This window comes from Branchiostoma belcheri, unplaced genomic scaffold (assembly GCF_001625305.1).
Source record: "Branchiostoma belcheri isolate BF01 breed outbred unplaced genomic scaffold, Haploidv18h27 scaffold13, whole genome shotgun sequence".
Lineage (NCBI taxonomy): Eukaryota > Metazoa > Chordata > Leptocardii > Amphioxiformes > Branchiostomatidae > Branchiostoma > Branchiostoma belcheri.
In genome coordinates, this window is record NW_017802713.1 from 272931 (window position 1) to 290861 (window position 17931).

The 17931-nt window shown below is 40.8% G+C and overlaps 2 protein-coding genes and 1 long non-coding RNA gene across 5 annotated transcripts in view; 1 reads left to right on the forward strand and 2 right to left on the reverse strand.

Moving 5' to 3' along the window:
• Positions 1-423, reverse strand: part of LOC109463933 — a 1729-nt gene extending 1306 nt beyond the window's left edge. Inside the window, exon 1 of one of the 2 annotated variants that reach the window (XR_002139852.1) lies at positions 292-423. This is a non-coding gene — a long non-coding RNA (uncharacterized LOC109463933). Of the gene's footprint in view, positions 1-285 lie in introns of both variants that reach the window. The other variant, XR_002139851.1, reaches the window with a different exon arrangement.
• A 3753-nt stretch (positions 424-4176) lies between these two features.
• LOC109463654 (protein FAM69C-like) lies at positions 4177-6201 on the forward strand. Its single transcript, XM_019760508.1, has 3 exons — positions 4177-4338; positions 4725-5594; positions 5969-6201. The coding sequence occupies exons 1-3, from the start codon at positions 4177-4179 to the stop codon at positions 6194-6196; spliced, it is 1260 nt and encodes a 419-aa protein (XP_019616067.1). The 3' UTR covers positions 6197-6201.
• A 1504-nt stretch (positions 6202-7705) lies between these two features.
• Positions 7706-15231, reverse strand: LOC109463919. Of its 2 annotated transcripts, none has more exons than XM_019760816.1 (7): positions 15157-15231; positions 14437-14555; positions 10056-10193; positions 9624-9729; positions 9021-9139; positions 8479-8624; positions 7706-8007 (listed from the first exon to the last, which is right to left on the reverse strand). In XM_019760816.1, exons 1-7 carry the CDS (start codon positions 15170-15172, stop codon positions 7902-7904), a joined length of 750 nt encoding a protein of 249 aa, XP_019616375.1. In that variant the 5' UTR covers positions 15173-15231; the 3' UTR covers positions 7706-7901. The 2 variants fall into 2 exon arrangements, with proteins under 2 accessions (XP_019616375.1, XP_019616374.1); XM_019760815.1 differs by having other exon boundaries at positions 15074-15212.
• Between the last annotated feature and the right edge of the window lie 2700 nt (positions 15232-17931).

A 17931-nucleotide genomic window follows, 5' to 3' on the forward strand; every position in this document is an offset into this window, starting at 1 on the left:
TAATAGTACTACTACTACTACTACTACTACTACTACTACTACTACTACTACTACTACTACTACTACTACTACTACTACTACTACTACTACTACTACTACTACTACTACTAATAATAATAATAATAATAATAATAATAATAATAATAATAATAATAATAATAATAATAATAAGCGTATGTGCAGACTCGCAGTGCCCTGAATCGGGCACTAAATTGTTCTGTCATTTACATTTATCATCAGCATTCAAAATTACTTAACTGTACTGTACTGTTTCAATCTACTCACACGTACGTTTCCTTCAACTCCATAATCACCGATGAAAAATGGGAACATGATGACACAATCACTGCCTGCTCCCGACTTCAGTGCCTAGGTTGAAATGCTGTATGGTGTGCAGATCTTTCAGAACGGTGCTTAGTAATACGTTTTTCCTGTAAAACATATTAACTGGATTAATTTTCTAGAAAGTACATTGCTTTCTAACAACATTGCAATTGGCATATCATTAGGCCAAGTTGATTTGATTATATGGATGACATCCTATGGGAACCCCAAAACTGATGCGAGCGTGGGAATAAATAAAAGTTTGGCAAAAAAACGTTTGTCTTCATTGTAAAATCTAGGTGGTCATGAAGGTTGAACAAATTTCATTGGCATGGTGAAGAATAGACTCTTCATTTTCATTCCTTCACATTTTCTTCTTGTCCCTTTGGAATGGATTTTGGCATTCCGAGACATAGATACAACGCCTCGAGTGGAGCCTCCAGATTTGTAGTGAAAGAGTCAGGAACATCATGGACACTACGGATACGCTAAAAAAACCCTAGAAACCAGCTAAAACAGCGTTTCAGCGCTTCCAGCAACTGATGCAGATCACAACTGGAAATTGAAAATACCGTTAAAACTAACAATAAGAATTTGTCAAACGTTTGATACAAGGGTAGAAGGGATGTTTAAAAAAGATAAACAATCAAATAAGTTTGTATTTTGTATCAACAACAAATCTACCGTCAAAAGTTTATAGCGTACTCAAATTTGCAGCCGCATGGGGTTTGGAGTTTATTGTTGCTATGAACAATAGGGAAACGCTACATTAATGACCCAATCGCTGTGTGATAAGAGATCAATGTAATGTAGCACTGCGCCAATGGTGAATGTCCTTGGTGCTGAAAAGAGATACCAAAAAGTGATTAATTTTTTTTCATGCATTCGTCATTTTCGCTTTTCTTGGTCCGAATTTTCTAACGTCTACAAACGTGATTTTTTACTATGTCTGTGGTTAAGCGACAGTACATGTATATAAAAAGGGACTATTTCTTCAGATAATGTAAGCATCCAAGAGCCTCTTGTAAATAAACACTTTGTGTCACTGGGTCTTACTTCCAATACTGTTTTTGGATCGCACATATGCTTACCGATCTCTCGTTTGATGAGCTAATAAAAGATGGCGGAATCTGTACAGATCTGGAAGCCTCTCTGAACTATATGTCGTGTTTATCAGTTTAATACAATTCTTTTTTAAACCTTCTGTACCACCTTGTTTTGCTATACTCTTATGTTCGTTTAATTGCAACACACGTGTAAATAAAAAAATACCGATTGCTCACCGTCTTGTACCTTCCGTGCTGTAGGATGTATCTTCTGTAGGGTCTGAATGTCTTTTGCCGACCGGGAGGAGGGAGCATACTGTGAACACTAGTAGAGGGTCTACATGTCGTTTTCCGTGAGGCATAGCGAGCTGTTTTGATTGCACCATTAATTGTAGCCGGCTGTTTTAATTGAACGTCAAGCGTTGTTGAGAAATTCTTCCGTAAGCTTATAAGTGGCCCATTTAATTATGTTTACTGAAGGGGCACATACTGTTTCTGCTCACTTTCTTCCTCTTCCTCTTCTACAAACAAATGAGGTTAATGACCAGGACCAGATGTCTGTTACCAAGGTAACTGCTCTTGGGTTACATCATGTTGCAAGTGCCATGTAGAACTCAAGAGGGGCTGGATAGTCCCCATATATATATTTTTTTTGGATGGTCCCCATATATATGATTGTCTTGGAGTAAGAATAAGCAGTAGTTTGTTAATTTTGGCCATGTGAAGGTAAATATGACACATTTGCTTTCTAGTTTCATGTAGCATTTTTTTTCTCCTCAATAATCATTAAGCATAATTTGAAAAAAATAGTATGAAAAATAGTAAACTTAAGTTGAACGTCAGATACATGTACAAAATAACAATTATAAGACGTCGTTACCAAAGCCTTTAAGCACAGGGACACCTACTTCATTTACCGTTGATCGTTGCCGTCCAGCCTATGCACCGTCAAGCCTTGTCCATCCTTATAGTTTTACCATTAAGCGTTGTCGGGATCCCCCCATGCAGACCCCTAGTAGTAGAGTAAAAATAATGTACCCTGATGTGCTGTACACGAATATGCCTACGGGTGTTGTACAGCCTTCTTTGAAGATTCAGATTTCACATAAATACAATTAAGAATGGAGTTCCGCCGAAGAGACGGCAGCTGTGATGAATGGAAAAACAGCGACGTCTCATGAATACTAAACAGAAGCTTGACAATGCGTCGGACATATAACAAAGGAGGGTTACCATGTGCATGCGACAAATAATTAACTGTACACTAGAAAGGTAACATTTGCAAGGCAAATGCATATTAATGTTTACCTTCACATGTGGTCTGCTCTGTTTATTCTTACTCAAACACATTCATATATATGGTCAGGCGGGAGTCTAAATCCCTCGTGCTATAAAATTGCAACATGATGTAATACAACACCAGTTACCACAGCAACAGACACAGCATTGGTTCAGGTCAAAGGTCACCGTTTGGAGAAGAAGAAGAAGAGGAGGAAGACGAAACTGAGCAAAAACAATATGTTTTCCTTCGGTAAACATAATAATATATTGCAATCGTATGGTTACTTCATGTCTTTGTCCTTCTTGGAGCATGGCTTTTTGGATCGCGTCCGACACAGTCTAAGACTTTATATCTAGTCTTAAGTCTCTATCTGACGACAGGTTTAAACAGTATCTTTGCTATATATTTTCACCATACTGTAAATCGTACAAAGCAGCTGCAAAATGCAAAAGCCGCAAAAGCCACTGGAAAACGACACGTATGTCGTAGAATGCCAAAATCAATTCCAAAGGACACAAAGAAAATGTGAAGACATGAAATGGGGCCCGGAAGCCCTTTACCGTAGAGCGTAATCGGCCGTGTTGATTCTACGTAGAGCGTAGACGGACCGCTCTAATATTTTTGCGTAGAGCGTATTCGGCGTTTTAATTCTACGTAATGCGTTGTAGCCACTTTGGAATTTATCGTAAAGCGTAATCGAGAAGTTTCCGAATTCAGCGTAGAGCGAGACCCCCCCTTGCAGGATGAAAATGAAGAGTCTATTATTCCCCATATCATACTCTGAGTGTATATGGTTGTCATTTGTTCATTGACAACCAACCTTCATGACCAGACTTGAATGATGATGAAGGCAATTTTTTTCCAAACTTTAAAAAAAATTTCGCACGCTCGCGTCAGTTTTTGGGGCTCTGGGGATGCCATCCATGTAATTGAATCAGTATGGCCCGTGAATATGATAAATACATAACGTTACGACAATTAATATGTTACGTTTTTATATATATTTGGTTGAAACGTCTTCTTTGAACGATACTGAAAACTTTCCTAAACGTTCTTTGAATATTTAGCATGTCACCAACATTCGACTTATGTGAATGAATACCGCGCTATGTCTAGCTACCTTGGACATACCACATGTAAGAAAGGGGTGACGTTCGAAGTTTAATTTCAATACTGAACAATGATATCAAAAGGGAACAATTAGACATGGTTTGGTACTTCTTTTATTACTTATTACTTTGGTATTTATTTTGTGCTCTAACGCAAGTGTGCTATTTAAAAAATAACTTAAATGTCAGCAAGATTCCCCTCTTTGATCAAATAGTGCAGTCTATTAATGTTGGGCTAAGTTTGACGGGAAAGTTTTAGACTGTAGCTGCTGCGATTTTCATCTCAGAAACGATACAAAGCAACGTTCTCGATGTTCCTGTGTGCAGCATAACGTTCGTTTCACCTGTTAGATCTGCTGTTGATGATTTTTATGCCCTTAGACTGACGCAGTGGTCTCGAGAATCGAGAGCCCATATGGCGGGGTCTCGAACCCGGAAGAGACTGTGCAAGAGTGTTTGCAAGTGTGTACTCGCTGTACTCTTGGTTCTTATCGTTGTCGCAGTTCTGTTTGTGGGAAGGAAGGTCAAGGCACACAGATGCACGGACCAGGAGTCGAGAGAAACGCTCAGGAAACTGGTACGGCGCCGTATCTAGATGTATTATGTTGGTAATACTGTGGTATATAGTGGAAGGGGGAGGGGGGCACCTTTGGACGTATGAGGTACGAAGTTTTCGATAAGTGTTGTAACGTTAGTTGTTAAAGTTCTAGTTTTAGTATGAATAGGGGTAATAAGATAAAAATGTGGATAGTGGGCACTTTGGAATGTAGTGCTGACAAACTAAACTATAATGTTTTTACGGTATATCATAATAACAAATTATATCTAACGTTAATGATATGTTCTCCCAGAATGTGATGATTGTGACTAATACTAGTACTATATATGACAGCTCGTAAGAAATGACAAGTAACGTTATATATATTAAGATCACTCTTTGAGTTTTTGTTTTCCATGGTACAGTGTGGAGAGTACACACAGAACAAGATTACAGGAAACCTTTGCCCAGATCTCTGCACCACACGTTCAATACTCTATAGGAAATGTCTCAACTACAGGAAGGGGAAGAAGGTCATGCTCGTAGAGTGGAACACAAAGAAGGTCATTCTGAAGTCAAAATACGACCGCCTACAAGAGTACAACTCAATTGTGTCTGAATACACAAATGATGAAGGTAGAACGGTCACTTCTCAACCAGATATGGCAACTTTTCTGATGATGGCGAAACATCAGCTACAAACACTGTTTGAGGTGGGTACAACAGATATCACTGAGGTGGAAACTGTCCGAAAAATGTGGCAGATGCCGTGGGAGAAAGAAGAGACCATGAATTTAGTAACAAAGGAGAGCCTGTGGTCACTGTTACAGCAGGATGAATACCTGATGATGCAGTATTTTCAAGGAAACAAACATTTCCCCGAGATTTACGGATCTTGTGGCCATTTTTATGTGATGGAGTATACTCCTCCTGGTGAGACACTCAGTCCAGGGATGTTCAACTTCAAAACTGGGAAAGAAATCATGTCGACAACAAACTGGGATAAACGTGCTAAAGTTGCACTAAGCTTCCTCACATTCTTAGAAGACTTGAAGACATTCTATACCGAACCACTGCATCTGTGTGACATAAAGCCGGACAACTATGGGGTGTCTGCAGACTTAACCATCCAAGCCATAGATGTGGACATGGCGTTCTTCGAGAGCAAAATGCGGGGAATTCTGGGGCAGGAAAACTGCACGAAAAACGAGGACTGCGATTTTTTTGACTGTGCATCTTTCTGTGACTTGGGGCGTAAGAAATGTTCAAAACACAGGTCAAACAACAATTTGCAGGTGAGTTCTTAATACAATAATCCATGTAACCAAAGTTACCAAACATAGATTTAGTTGTGCCAAAACGCAGTTACTCAACATCTGACCGTTTCCAAAATCATATCCAGTTGCTTGAGTAACTGCTTTTTGGCGTATCATATTACCTGGATGTCTAACCTTCATCGAGACTATAGATTTAGTTGCTCAATTTTTAGACATAATATTGTCATGCAAAGGAAAATACTAGCCTTAATTGTTGTTTTGTCATCCTCAACTGAGGTTAAGCCTGTGCTGGCTTTTTTAACTGATTTTCAATGCTGATTTCATAGTATGCTATTTAAAGCTGTACTTGTAAAAAATACTTTTTTTTAATCTGAAATCATCCCTTTATTCAGGCCATCTGCAAGAAGATATTCGTGAGGTACAGCAGTCTTCCATTTGGTGGTTTGTTACGCTCTCCTCCTGCTGCCATTGCAGATCGGCTGGACAAAGCCCTCCAAGAATGTGTCAAACCGTCAAAGACTTACAAGTACGACCAGTCACAGAAGGCGTCCTCCGAGACATTAGAAATAATCAGAGAACTTCTCCAAGGTTCACTACAAAATGATGAGCCTAAAAGATAGTCTAGAGAAGTAAAGGAAATTGAATGGTTTGCAGTGAAAAGGTATAGTTGGTGTAAAATGTAAGAGAAATAGCCAGTGTATTACTCAGGGATTGTATACATGTTACATTACATGTATATATGTGTATTGCAGGTTCTACCTACATATGACTTCTTGTTGAGGGGGATCAGATGTATATTGAAATTGTATACAAATACAGTCTTCTTCAAGGAAGCAAAGTATTGTTTTTGGCATGTCTGTGTGTGTGTGTGACACTGTATGTGTCTTTGTGTATGGAGGATGCCAACAGTATAATGTTTAAATTCTGTCCTATTACTTAGTCTAGTATTAGGGAGGAAAGGAAAAACATCAGAGGTAGTTTAGGGTTACATTTGAATAGTAGTGTGTCAGATATGAAATAATAGCTATAAAGCAGACAAAGTTAAATTCTTAAGCTTCAGTGCACAGTGAACCAGACAAAATTGAAGATGATAGACAGTCATCGGAATGTCATAAGAAATGCCAAAGTTAGGTGAAGTAAGTGAAGCTCTTATGTGGGATTAAAAAATTAACAACCTGTGTGACAAAATACTTCATTTCCATATTTTTAATGACTTTTAACAAGATATGTCTATTCTTGCCAAATTAATATTTTTACTCTGAAAAGTAACGATCCTAACATTATAACCATTGCCAACCTACAAATGTATCTTAAATATAACCAAAGACCTTCCAGGTTCTACACCTAAACACAATGTCTGGATACAGATTACACTTGTAGCAATCCAGTAAAGTATTGTAGAGAAATATACATTTTAGGATAAATCTATGATATGCATTATGAGTAACAGAATCTATTATGAATGATAGCAAAATACACATACAACTTCCTGACATACATGTAACAAGGGAAATGGATACATACATATCAGCTCCAATATGCAATAATCAACTAAAGATGGTAATGATATGGTAAAACATCTTCCCATGATCTTAGTAATAACAATTAAAGAGCACCATTAAAGAAAGGTATCTACTACTTATAAATGAAGTTAAGTGGCATCAAGAGATGTTTCACTAATTGTTGGATTTTATCCAAGCCTAAATTTAACATTGTGTGTCTTGTTGTACAAGAGAAAGAAATTATGTTCATTTTCAATATGCTATAGTAGCCTTTAGACAGCAGCACTTTTATTGGTTACCAATGGAGGCAGCAGGGAGAAGGTTGAATTGTGATCTTTTTGCAGTTGTATAATCATATTAGCAATGTTTAACATGTAACATAATACACTGTATGTTTGTTTGTTTGTTTAGGATCCCCATTAGTGTGTATGTGAAGTTTAGGGGCCCCATATCTAATGAGTTGCCAACAAAAAATGTCTTAACTACTCAGCTCATATTTCCTGAGGAACAGAGTGGTTATCTGCATCAAGTTCACAGAACATACTGCACCTCTGTGAAACCTGGTACATAAAATGTGCATAGCACTTCTACCAAACATATTTAACGGTAAGAATGATATTCCATCTGTAGTTTGAATTGTAGTGTCGGAAAATATGAATCTTACCCAACAGATGCATACAGATTCTAAAGAAACACTGACCAAACATCTAACACGAAACTATAGTTTCCCTACAAGCTCCTTGGTTTCACGTAGGCGCAGTACGTTCTGCCGATGTGCTGTTGTCTGCTAATCTCCAAGCAGATGTATGGCAGACTACACGTGTCACTGATGAGTCTGTAGGAAGCTGAGAACAGGCTGCATGGGTCTCCTCAGCTCTGGAGGGAAGTCTGACACTGTTGTCAGGAGGGAGGATGTCAGCCAGTTCATCCTGTGTCAAGAAGTAACCAAAGGTTAGAAACTTTGAAGAAGAAAATGTGAGATGGCTCACTAAATTGCAAGTGTGAAGAAATGCCTTGGGTACATCAGAGTATGCATACTCCAGTGGATAGCAACCCAGCCTCTGGACCAAGAGGCTGGGAGTTTGAAACATGGCTGTTGTCGCTCCCCTGACATGCATGCCACTGGAAAGGGTCACAGTTCTTAGGACAGGACGACAACAAGTGGTTCATTGTATTTGTCAAAAAGAGCCAGGTGTGCCTGGTACAACAAACCTATAAATGCTGCACATAGCAACATAGCAGGTGTATTCTCTGTCATAACCAGTGGAAGAGTATACTACGTAGCTCTTCAGTCAGCTAAATTGATTTGAGATCAGATTCAAAATTGTACGGTCTTTCACCCATTAATTCACTACATTCATTACTACATTCTCACACTTTCATACTATTGAGTGTGTTACCATTCAGTCTGGTCAGGAGGCAGCCTGGGAGGGTCCACCCCGTCAGCAGGGACAGTCAGGGCCTGCTTGATGTTGTTGAAGTTCTGTTTGATGGCCTTCTCATGTGGAGCCAGGGGACCTCTGCTACCTAGGGGACTCACCGACTGCTGCAAAGGACAAAAGGAAACAAAATCATCACGAAGGTTTCACATGCTAATTCTGTACATAAAGTAAAGCGCTTACCAACAAGCTTTCAATCAAGGTACTTTACACGTCCTCACTTGACTCGGGTGAAAATGAGCACCTACGTATAGGTACCTTTAGTCAGGGACTCTCAGATAATCATTCTGAGATAGGATGTAATGCTGGAGGTTCTGTGTTTGAGAGCCACACCTCCAGCACTTTAAAGATCCCACCATGTACACCCTTATTGATAGGAGTGGGGGTCCTTACCAGTGTGAGTGAATCTTACAGTTACACAGCTTGTGCTTACTGTACAAAACTGGTGTGTTATGACTCAGAGCAGTTTACCAGGTATACAAAGCAAAGAAAAAAACACTTACATATAGCAGTGCCACCTGGTGAGCGATGTATTTATGGTTGGTGAGGTTGTTAACATCTGTGTTGAGCTGATGACACATGGCTGACACCAGGTGTAGACTGGCCATGTGCTGGAAGTAATCTGGATAGAAACAACAGACAGTGACCCAAAATGTAGATTCTGTATCATACAGGCTGATCTAGTTGAATCGCCAATAACTTTAGGGATAACATGATAACATTGATTGTAATTTGTTCTTTTTTAACTTTAGGATCTTTAGAAACTTCACTGACTCTCCTCATAACTAGCAAACTTTAACTATTTGTACAGAATTTGTATAGCTACAAATTCAGTAGGGGCACCCTCACTAGATAGTTTGAAAGCTTGCAGTTATATAGTGCAAAGATTGGGTGTGATAGGTCGTTTGGTGTTATATAGCTAACTGCCACCGTGCCGCGTACCTCCGAAGCTGGAGTGTTACACCAAAGGGCAGTTATACTCGCTATACAGGTATAGAGGTATAGAAATGCTAAAAAAATGCCCAAGTAAATGAATTATGCAAACAAGTGCCACTGGTTAACTCTTCATTGATGAATGTTCTGCTGGACACCAATAAGAGACTGACCATCCATACTGCCCTGTTGTCCCATGTTGTAGAGTGTCTGTGGGTTAGCGATGTATGCTGCAGCTCGGGGAAACATGCCGGAAAGACTGGTGCTCTGTAAGTAGTCCTGTAAAAAAACACAGTCTTTGCATGACCAAGCAGTGTATACTATATATGTATATGAAGCAATGAGATAAGTACACAAAAAAATTGCTTCAAAAACAGATAGTCACTATTTTTTAATCAAACTTTTGCCAAGAAACTTAAGATACCTTATATTACCATATAAGTTAAATAAACATATTGAACTGCATGACAATGAACAAAAGAAAGATACTGTATATCTTTATCTTGATGCTGTCAATCTTACATGCAACAGCCTACAGGAAAGCAAGAAAACAATTAGTGCCTTCCTATCCCAACATTTGCTTGTATATTTTATATTTCACCCACCTGTATGAAAGCAGGAGGCTGAGGCAGTCTGTTCAGGGCTTCCCTCATCTTCCCAATCAGCACCATGGCCTGGGACTCAAACGTGGGGCTCAGAGACTTCCTATATCTGTCCTGGGATAGAAACTCTTTAGATACTCCCTGGGGAGAAAGCAAGGAACAAAACATTTCTGCATTTGCTGTAGTGTTCAAAGAAAAATCGAACTCTACTACTGGATGCATTGCGGAGATTACTTCAGGACATTTCGAGTGACAGATGTCACTACTCTTCTTCAGCATCACTAATTACTAGTAAATGAACTGAGAGAACAAGTTGACATTAATCACATGGATGTCTAACCTTCATCATTAGGGAACAGTGAGCATGTGAGCTTACTAACTCAAGTCAAACATGAATCATGGACAATATATATTATGTTTCTGGTCATGGTACACATTGCTTAGAATAGAGTGCTTATTATAATACATTGTGAAATGTTTCCGGTGGGTTTGTTTTCGTATTTTTCACTGACTGAGTCCACTTAAAATGAAATTACGCCACCACGATTATGTGTATGCTCTGTATTTTTATCATAGTACACAATTGTTTCAACCATGAAGTTTATACTCTCCAAGCATGAGGTTAATGAGGAAATGTAAGGGTGGGTCAAGGTCAAAGACGAAGACACGGTAGCCTAGAGTGACCTCGGTCTCGATGGGTGACCCTTACAAGTTCGTAAGATGGCCGCCGATGTTGTAGATGTACGTACCCGGAACAAATGACACAGGAGCCAGAGCTACATAGTGACGTGACTGTATTCTCTCCTCTCCGATTCTCTCTGATACTGACTTGACTACATGGTTACATGGGCTTTTATACTCTTAGCCACCCACACATACATTTCTTGGAAAAAGTGCATCATACTTCCTGTACCAGTCATGTTGAATCACTTCCTTAATCATTAGTGGAAAATCCCTGACCATTACCAAATAAGGCAACGTCCCCTACTGTCATGACCCCATTAGTTCTTCTTGGGTCATTAACTAGCCGTCACTCAAAGATCCTTTACATTTCTCAGAACAGGGAAAATGATTCAGTACAAGAACAAGAAAGTGGTTTTTTCAACCTACTGTACCAGAAACTTAATATACCCTATGATACTTATTATTATCCATATACTACAGGCTAGGGCACCCTATTACATGCTCCCCTTTCAAAATGGAGCCGTCCCTGGCGACGTAATTACAGATGCGTCTAACATTAGTGCAAAACATAGAAAGTCGGAACAGTTACGTGTTATGAACGGTTAATATATATATAAAAGCGACGCTTAACAATAGACAATACAATCGTTCCTTCCCATACCACTTGTAACAGTACTCAATGATACATGTTTCACAATTTCACATTGGTTCTATGGACATCATAAGTTCAATTCAGTTCATCCCATAATCAACTTCTCTTCGTAGTTCCTGGTTCATCCTCGGTCTCCTAGACTCGTCTGCGCTGGTAACCAGTCCCACGCCTTTTCGGTATACGACACGCAGGATCCGCACTTGCATTGATCCTTCCGGTAGCGTGTTACCCGGGGCCCTTTCGGATGTACCTTCGGTGTAGCACTTGGCGCTTGTAGAAGTCCCTGTGGGGTTGATCGGCAAGCCGGTGTCCTGGAGACGCACGTGACACGGTTGGGGTCCCAAAGAGCCGTGAAATCCTGCCATCCTCACGATAAGTCGCATACAACGTAGGAAAGAACACAACGCCACAGTCTGACCGCCGGAGAATCATCAAACTCCTTATTCCTCAAAATCCTTAATTCTTAACTCTATATTCTTAAACCTCTTCTTCTCCTCAAATTCTCTGAACGTGAATTAAATTTCAATGCCCTAGCATCAATGCATCTTCCTTCATAGAGCTGTCACTTAGCACTTGTTACAACAGATTGATTAGCCTGTCCTTTTCTAAATCAGAACAAAGTTACACGTGCCACTAAACAAAGATGTCAACAAGCCCATCTGGCAAAGCATCATCGCTCCATCTGAATCATTATTCAGTCCCTGAGGTTTGGGTTTCCAAGGAAACGAAGAGCCCGTCAGAACTATGCATGTGACATCCTGGTGATCCTGGTGATCACAACAAATCTACCTAGCTTGACTTTCTGGTTAACAAAACACATGAATCGAACAATACACTCAACGTCTCAGCTTTGTCGTCCTATATTCCTACCACTTAAAATCTGCACCTCCGCGATCTCACGCGTCGATAAACTTTTCACTTCTTATCCTGAAAACTCCACTCACTTCTTCCTGAGTATTACTAATTACACAATCAAACCAAAAATTCAAGGACTGTATACAACGACAAAACAGGTCACTTTCTATGCTAACCGACATCTCAACTTATCTTTGGTACACAAATTTACAGCACCCTGCCAAGCAACAACCATTAATTTGAAATTTTAGTACATTCGTCAATGTTCATGGTCCAACTTTCTCCTGATTCACTATGCTTTCTCCTCCTGGCCAAGATAACTTGAAGAATGGAATTTCACCATGGCAACCGCCAAACACACCAGGCTACAAGGCACGCCTTGCCCAACATTTTTCGACATAATCCTAACCCTGGATAGCTGAATTCGGATAACAAGTAAAACAGATTCTGAAATCAATAATAACAATAATTCTTCAATCCTAGAGCTTTTACAACAGCACAAAACTATCCCTACCAATTAGTACCAAAACGAACTACAATCAGCATGTCCACATTCTCAACGTCCGTGGACCTACGACAGTCCTATCAAACGAAGCCTCTCTACACTAAAACAATATAACATTTCAGCGGTCAGACAACAACGTATGTAGTTCTACCTCCATTGTCAGCTGAAAGGCAGCAACCCGTTGCTCTCCTGTCTGCTCGTCTGCCAGTGGTATCGTTGGTAGCCTCTCTGGTCTTCAGTCTTCTGTAGCGTTGAACTTGGCTCCTGGTCCTCTGTCCTGGGCGACGTACGCAGCCATCCCACCGCTGCCACCATTTGTAAGGGTGGGTCAAGGTCAAAGACGAAGACACGGTAGCCTAGAGTGACCTCGGTCTCGATGGGTGACCCTTACAAGTTCGTAAGATGGCCGCCGATGTTGTGGATGTAGGATGAAGCTAGGTTAACGTGTTTGCACTCACGTGACTATGACGTCAGTATTGTCTGCCATGTTGGATGATTAAACCTGGCTGTTACAGTGTCAATTTAAATTTGCAACGTAATTACATTAATTTTATGTAATTACAAAGTTATTCACGTATGATTCATTTAGGTCAGAATCTTAAAGGTTCAACCAACCAGTAGTTGTGAAGTGTTACAAGCCGAAATGAGCAGTAGCTAGTAAGAGGTCATTTTTAGAAATTAATGTCACAATAACAGAAGGCCGAATCAGACACCGATATTTGTGACGTACACAATATCGGAGCTTGCATGGGGGGGGGGGGTAATGATTACGAATTACGCAAAAATTTCGCCATCGATTACGAATTACGTTAAAGTCTCAGAGGTGATTACGACTTTACGCTTTGCGGCTAATGTAGTATTACGAATTACGTTGATTTTTGGGAGGCTGCCTACGGATTACGAACATTAAAAAGGCCTGATTACGCCTTACGAAAATAGGGCATTTTTGTTCACGTGTGCCCTGTGCTTCTACTATCTGATTGTAAGGGTATGTCAAGGTCAAAGACGAAGACATGGTAGCTTAAAGTGACCTCAGTCTCGATGGGTGACCCTTACAAGTTCGTAAGATGGCCGCCGATGTTGTAGATGTACGTACCCGGAACAAATGACACAGGAGCCAGAGCTACATAGTGACGTGACTGTATTCTCTCCTCTCCGATTCTCTCTGATACTGACTTGACTACATGGTTACATGGGCTTTTATACTCTTAGCCACCCACACATACATTTCTTGGAAAAAGTGCATCATACTTCCTGTACCAGTCATGTTGAATCACTTCCTTAATCATTAGTGGAAAATCCCTGACCATTACCAAATAAGGCAACGTCCCCTACTGTCATGACCCCATTAGTTCTTCTTGGGTCATTAACTAGCCGTCACTCAAAGATCCTTTACATTTCTCAGAACAGGGAAAATGATTCAGTACAAGAACAAGAAAGTGGTTTTTCAACCTACTGTACCAGAAACTTAATATACCCTATGATACTTATTATTATCCATATACTACAGGCTAGGGCACCCTATTACAGAAAGATCATTACCTTTTACATATGGCCCTTTTTTTGTTGCTACCCCCCATCAACTTGGGTTGCGCATGGACCCTCTCTGGCCAATGGATACTGCCTGGCCGATTTGATACTGTCTTTTTGCCACCCTACATCTGCTTGTACATGTAGATGCTCCATACCTCATTCATCTCCTTTTCACACAGAAGTTCCAGCTGTGAGCACAGCGTCACAATCTCCACGGCAACATCACCCCGGGTTACCGGCACCACCCACAGGGGCTCATGGATACAAACATCAACTGTAAACAACACAAACATGTTGTTCTAACATGTGTTTCCTGTCCTGAAAAATTAGGGTTGGTAGGTAGGATTATCTTTTTAAACTTTGGCAATCTCTGGTGATTCAACCAAGGACGTTATAGCGTCCTTGATCCAACTTATACAGTTTAACAAAGGAAAACTAGCTTGTGGATATAGGTCGGAATTAGGACCCTTCCCGTTATATTTTCAATGTCAATGCTGGAAAACTGATTGTACAACGTTTTTTCACAGTCAGGTGTCAGATAATGGAGGTAGAAAAGGTCAATCAGCTCGAAAAATTCATGTCCCCTGCAGGGTTCCACCCAAAATAAAGACTTAGGTCGGCCTAGTTCTGCCTTAACAATGTAAACACGAAGCATGAAAACATGCTTCACTTGAACACGCCCCCCTCCCCCTCACACGTCAACAACATCCACAGAAAGTCGTTTTCAAACTCTATCATCTTTAGAATATCGTATTTATCTACTAGTAAAGTATTTAACACTGAAACACGTACTTTTAAACCCCGGGTCCAGTCCCAGTGGACTGCAGAGCGGTTGTGTACAACTTACAGCCGCAGCTGGCACCATCTCTACTTACATACACACCTCCACATAGAAAGTTACCGACGGCTTCCGATCGGCGACGGAAATTGCCGAACTTCCGTGCCACCTGTTAACCTCCAAGCAGATGTTGAGAGGGGTCATCCTGGCGTTTTCTCTTCGTCGTTCTTCTTTTGTACACCACTAGTGGTTCACTTGTCGGAAAATAGAGACTAAGAAAACATAACGATACGTTACGATATTCCCTTCCAAAACGTGCTTAAAGATTTACTCTCCAAGCAGATGTTTGGGTGTTGGCTTATTTTTGGCGTGCTTATAAGTTATAGGCGTATCTATACCAGTTCAAACAAGAAAGCTCGATAAAAAAGCCATCAACACGCCATAAATACTAGTAAGCCAGTACCCAAACCTCCGCCTGGAGAGTATATTAACCACCTGTCGTGTTGGCTGACACCTGTTAAACGCAAGGTGGCGCTTCTATTAAGGTTCACTGGAGAAGGTTTCCGAAACCCTTGTCTTTTTCGTCGAAACAATCACGTTACAAAAGAGTGTAATGTAGTAGGTTTTCAAAAGTTACATTTTGATATCGTGCATAACTAATCTATATAACCAAATTTATGTCGTAAATGTTACAGGCGAGGAATAAATACATAGCTGCACAGCAGCTTGAATGTGAATGGTTTCAAAAATTCAAGATCGTTCGAAGACATTTGTGGAAGAATTGATTCTGGTCGGGAATCACCTAAAATTTACATACCCCAGTATAATGCTGTCAAAGCATATTCCGTTAGACAAACACCCAAAATAGCATGAGCAAACCCATTACGACACTGCCAACCAATGACAGGCCGCGACGCGTTGCGCCTTGTTGCGCAACCCAAACCCGCAGGTATAAAAGGTGGGCGTTGCCAGGGGAGAAGTCAGACAACCTCCGAGCCCTGAGCCACCAGGCTGCCCGCTTCCGCGTCTGTCCATTCGGCGTCGTTTCGGCACCATGGCGGACTGGAAGTGGGTGTTGTCGTGGGTTTACCAAACATTTCCTTCTGGACTCATGCTTACTTCGCGTAACTCCCGGTGAGTTCACTCATCGGGAAAACCACACCCCGGCTTCTGGGTCCTCGTCCCGTCAGCGGCCTCGCAATCACCCCTTGTCAGGGTGCGAGAGGTTGGGGCGAGGTGTCCCGGGGGCCCCCGAACTCTCGCCCCGACCGCGGCGGCTGGTTTTTACGGTGCCCCGCGGTCGGGTGAGGATACGGGGGACCTCGGTGATTTTTCAGCGTTTGGTTCGTCCATGGTTCGTCGGAATCGGAAGGTAGGATTGATTGTGCTTATTTGTGAGCAGATGTAGGATTCTGGCTTGTTTTCTCTACCTCTTTTTGTAGCATAAGGTCGTGCGTATTTTACCTACAAAATACGTACAAAGCAGATGCTTCAAAGAGACGTAAATCCGAGTCAAAAACGTACATCTGCTTTGAAATTTGGTTTGTGCCACGTCACTATACATATAGGGTTTACACGCTACGTTTAGGGAATGGAATGGGCTGGTGCTCTTTCCGGGTTATGGGGGACTCCATTCATTCTTGTACTTGAACAGTTGCAATGATTTGATAGTGATTATAGACCATAAGACGGTTGGGTTATCCACAAATCTTGTTCTTTGTTTGTCGGCGTTGGAAAACAATCTTCGGGAAGGAACAAGTACATCAGATGTTTCACCTGTCCCGTGATATTTGTTTAGCATGCGCAGTCGATCAACAAGTGACATAGGTTAACTGGTGGAGCGTGGTTCACGTGATCTGTGAGCAAAGGTTATGTCACACCTATATCACACATTCGTTCAGTTACTTTCAGGCGTTCACTGATGCACGCTCAGCTCTCATGGTGGGCGTGGTCATTTGTCTAACATGGTAACCATAGAAACTGAAGCAAACAATGGGATGCAGTCCATTCATTAGGGTCTAGATAAAACCATTTAAGAGTCTACTAGTACTGCGAAGGAACAGCAAGGAATTACTGTACATCTGCCTTGTTCTACTCAGTTCTTGTAATCTTGTTATGGCATTCAAAATGCATGCGTTTTAGAATAGGCAAATTGAGAATACACTGAGCTTTCAAGGAGATCAGTGTGTGTGTGTGTGTGGGGGGTGTTTTGGAAAAAGGCTGCAGCTAAATGTATAGTAGTTGTTTATAACTGTGATGTGGCACAACACAATCAACAGCAGTTCAATGCTGACAGTATTGACTGCAGTTACCCAAGGAGTCAGTGGTGATGACAAGTTTACAGAGAAGTAAGCCATGAGTCCCTGGGAAACGTTCGTGGGCTACACGACAACATCTACTTCCTACTGGGTCATACCGGCAGCTATGGTGACATGGGCTGGGAGGAGAGGACCAAATCTGCAATAAACAAACTTTGTTAAATTACATGTATCATTGCCTCAGCTTTTTTTTGTTTTGGTATTGTGACTGTAGTGTTTCCTATATACGTTTTAATGACTATTGTGTCGGTGTGTTTTTGGATGTGTAAGTGCCTATATGAGACAGTGTTTGTGCCTATCTCTGAGTATTTGAGTGTCTGTCTGTCTCTGTGTGTGTGTGTGTGTGTGTGTGTGATAGAGAGATTTTGAGCAAAATAAAAATGAAATCCCTCATCGCACTAGTAGTAGAACAACTTATATATTTTTCTGTATGTGTGAACAACTGTAACAATGTTATGGTAGTATCTCAATAAACAAGTGTAACAATGCATGTTAACAAGTTAGTAAAAACAAACAATATATGCTTCTGACAACTTGAAGTAAACTGTTATGAC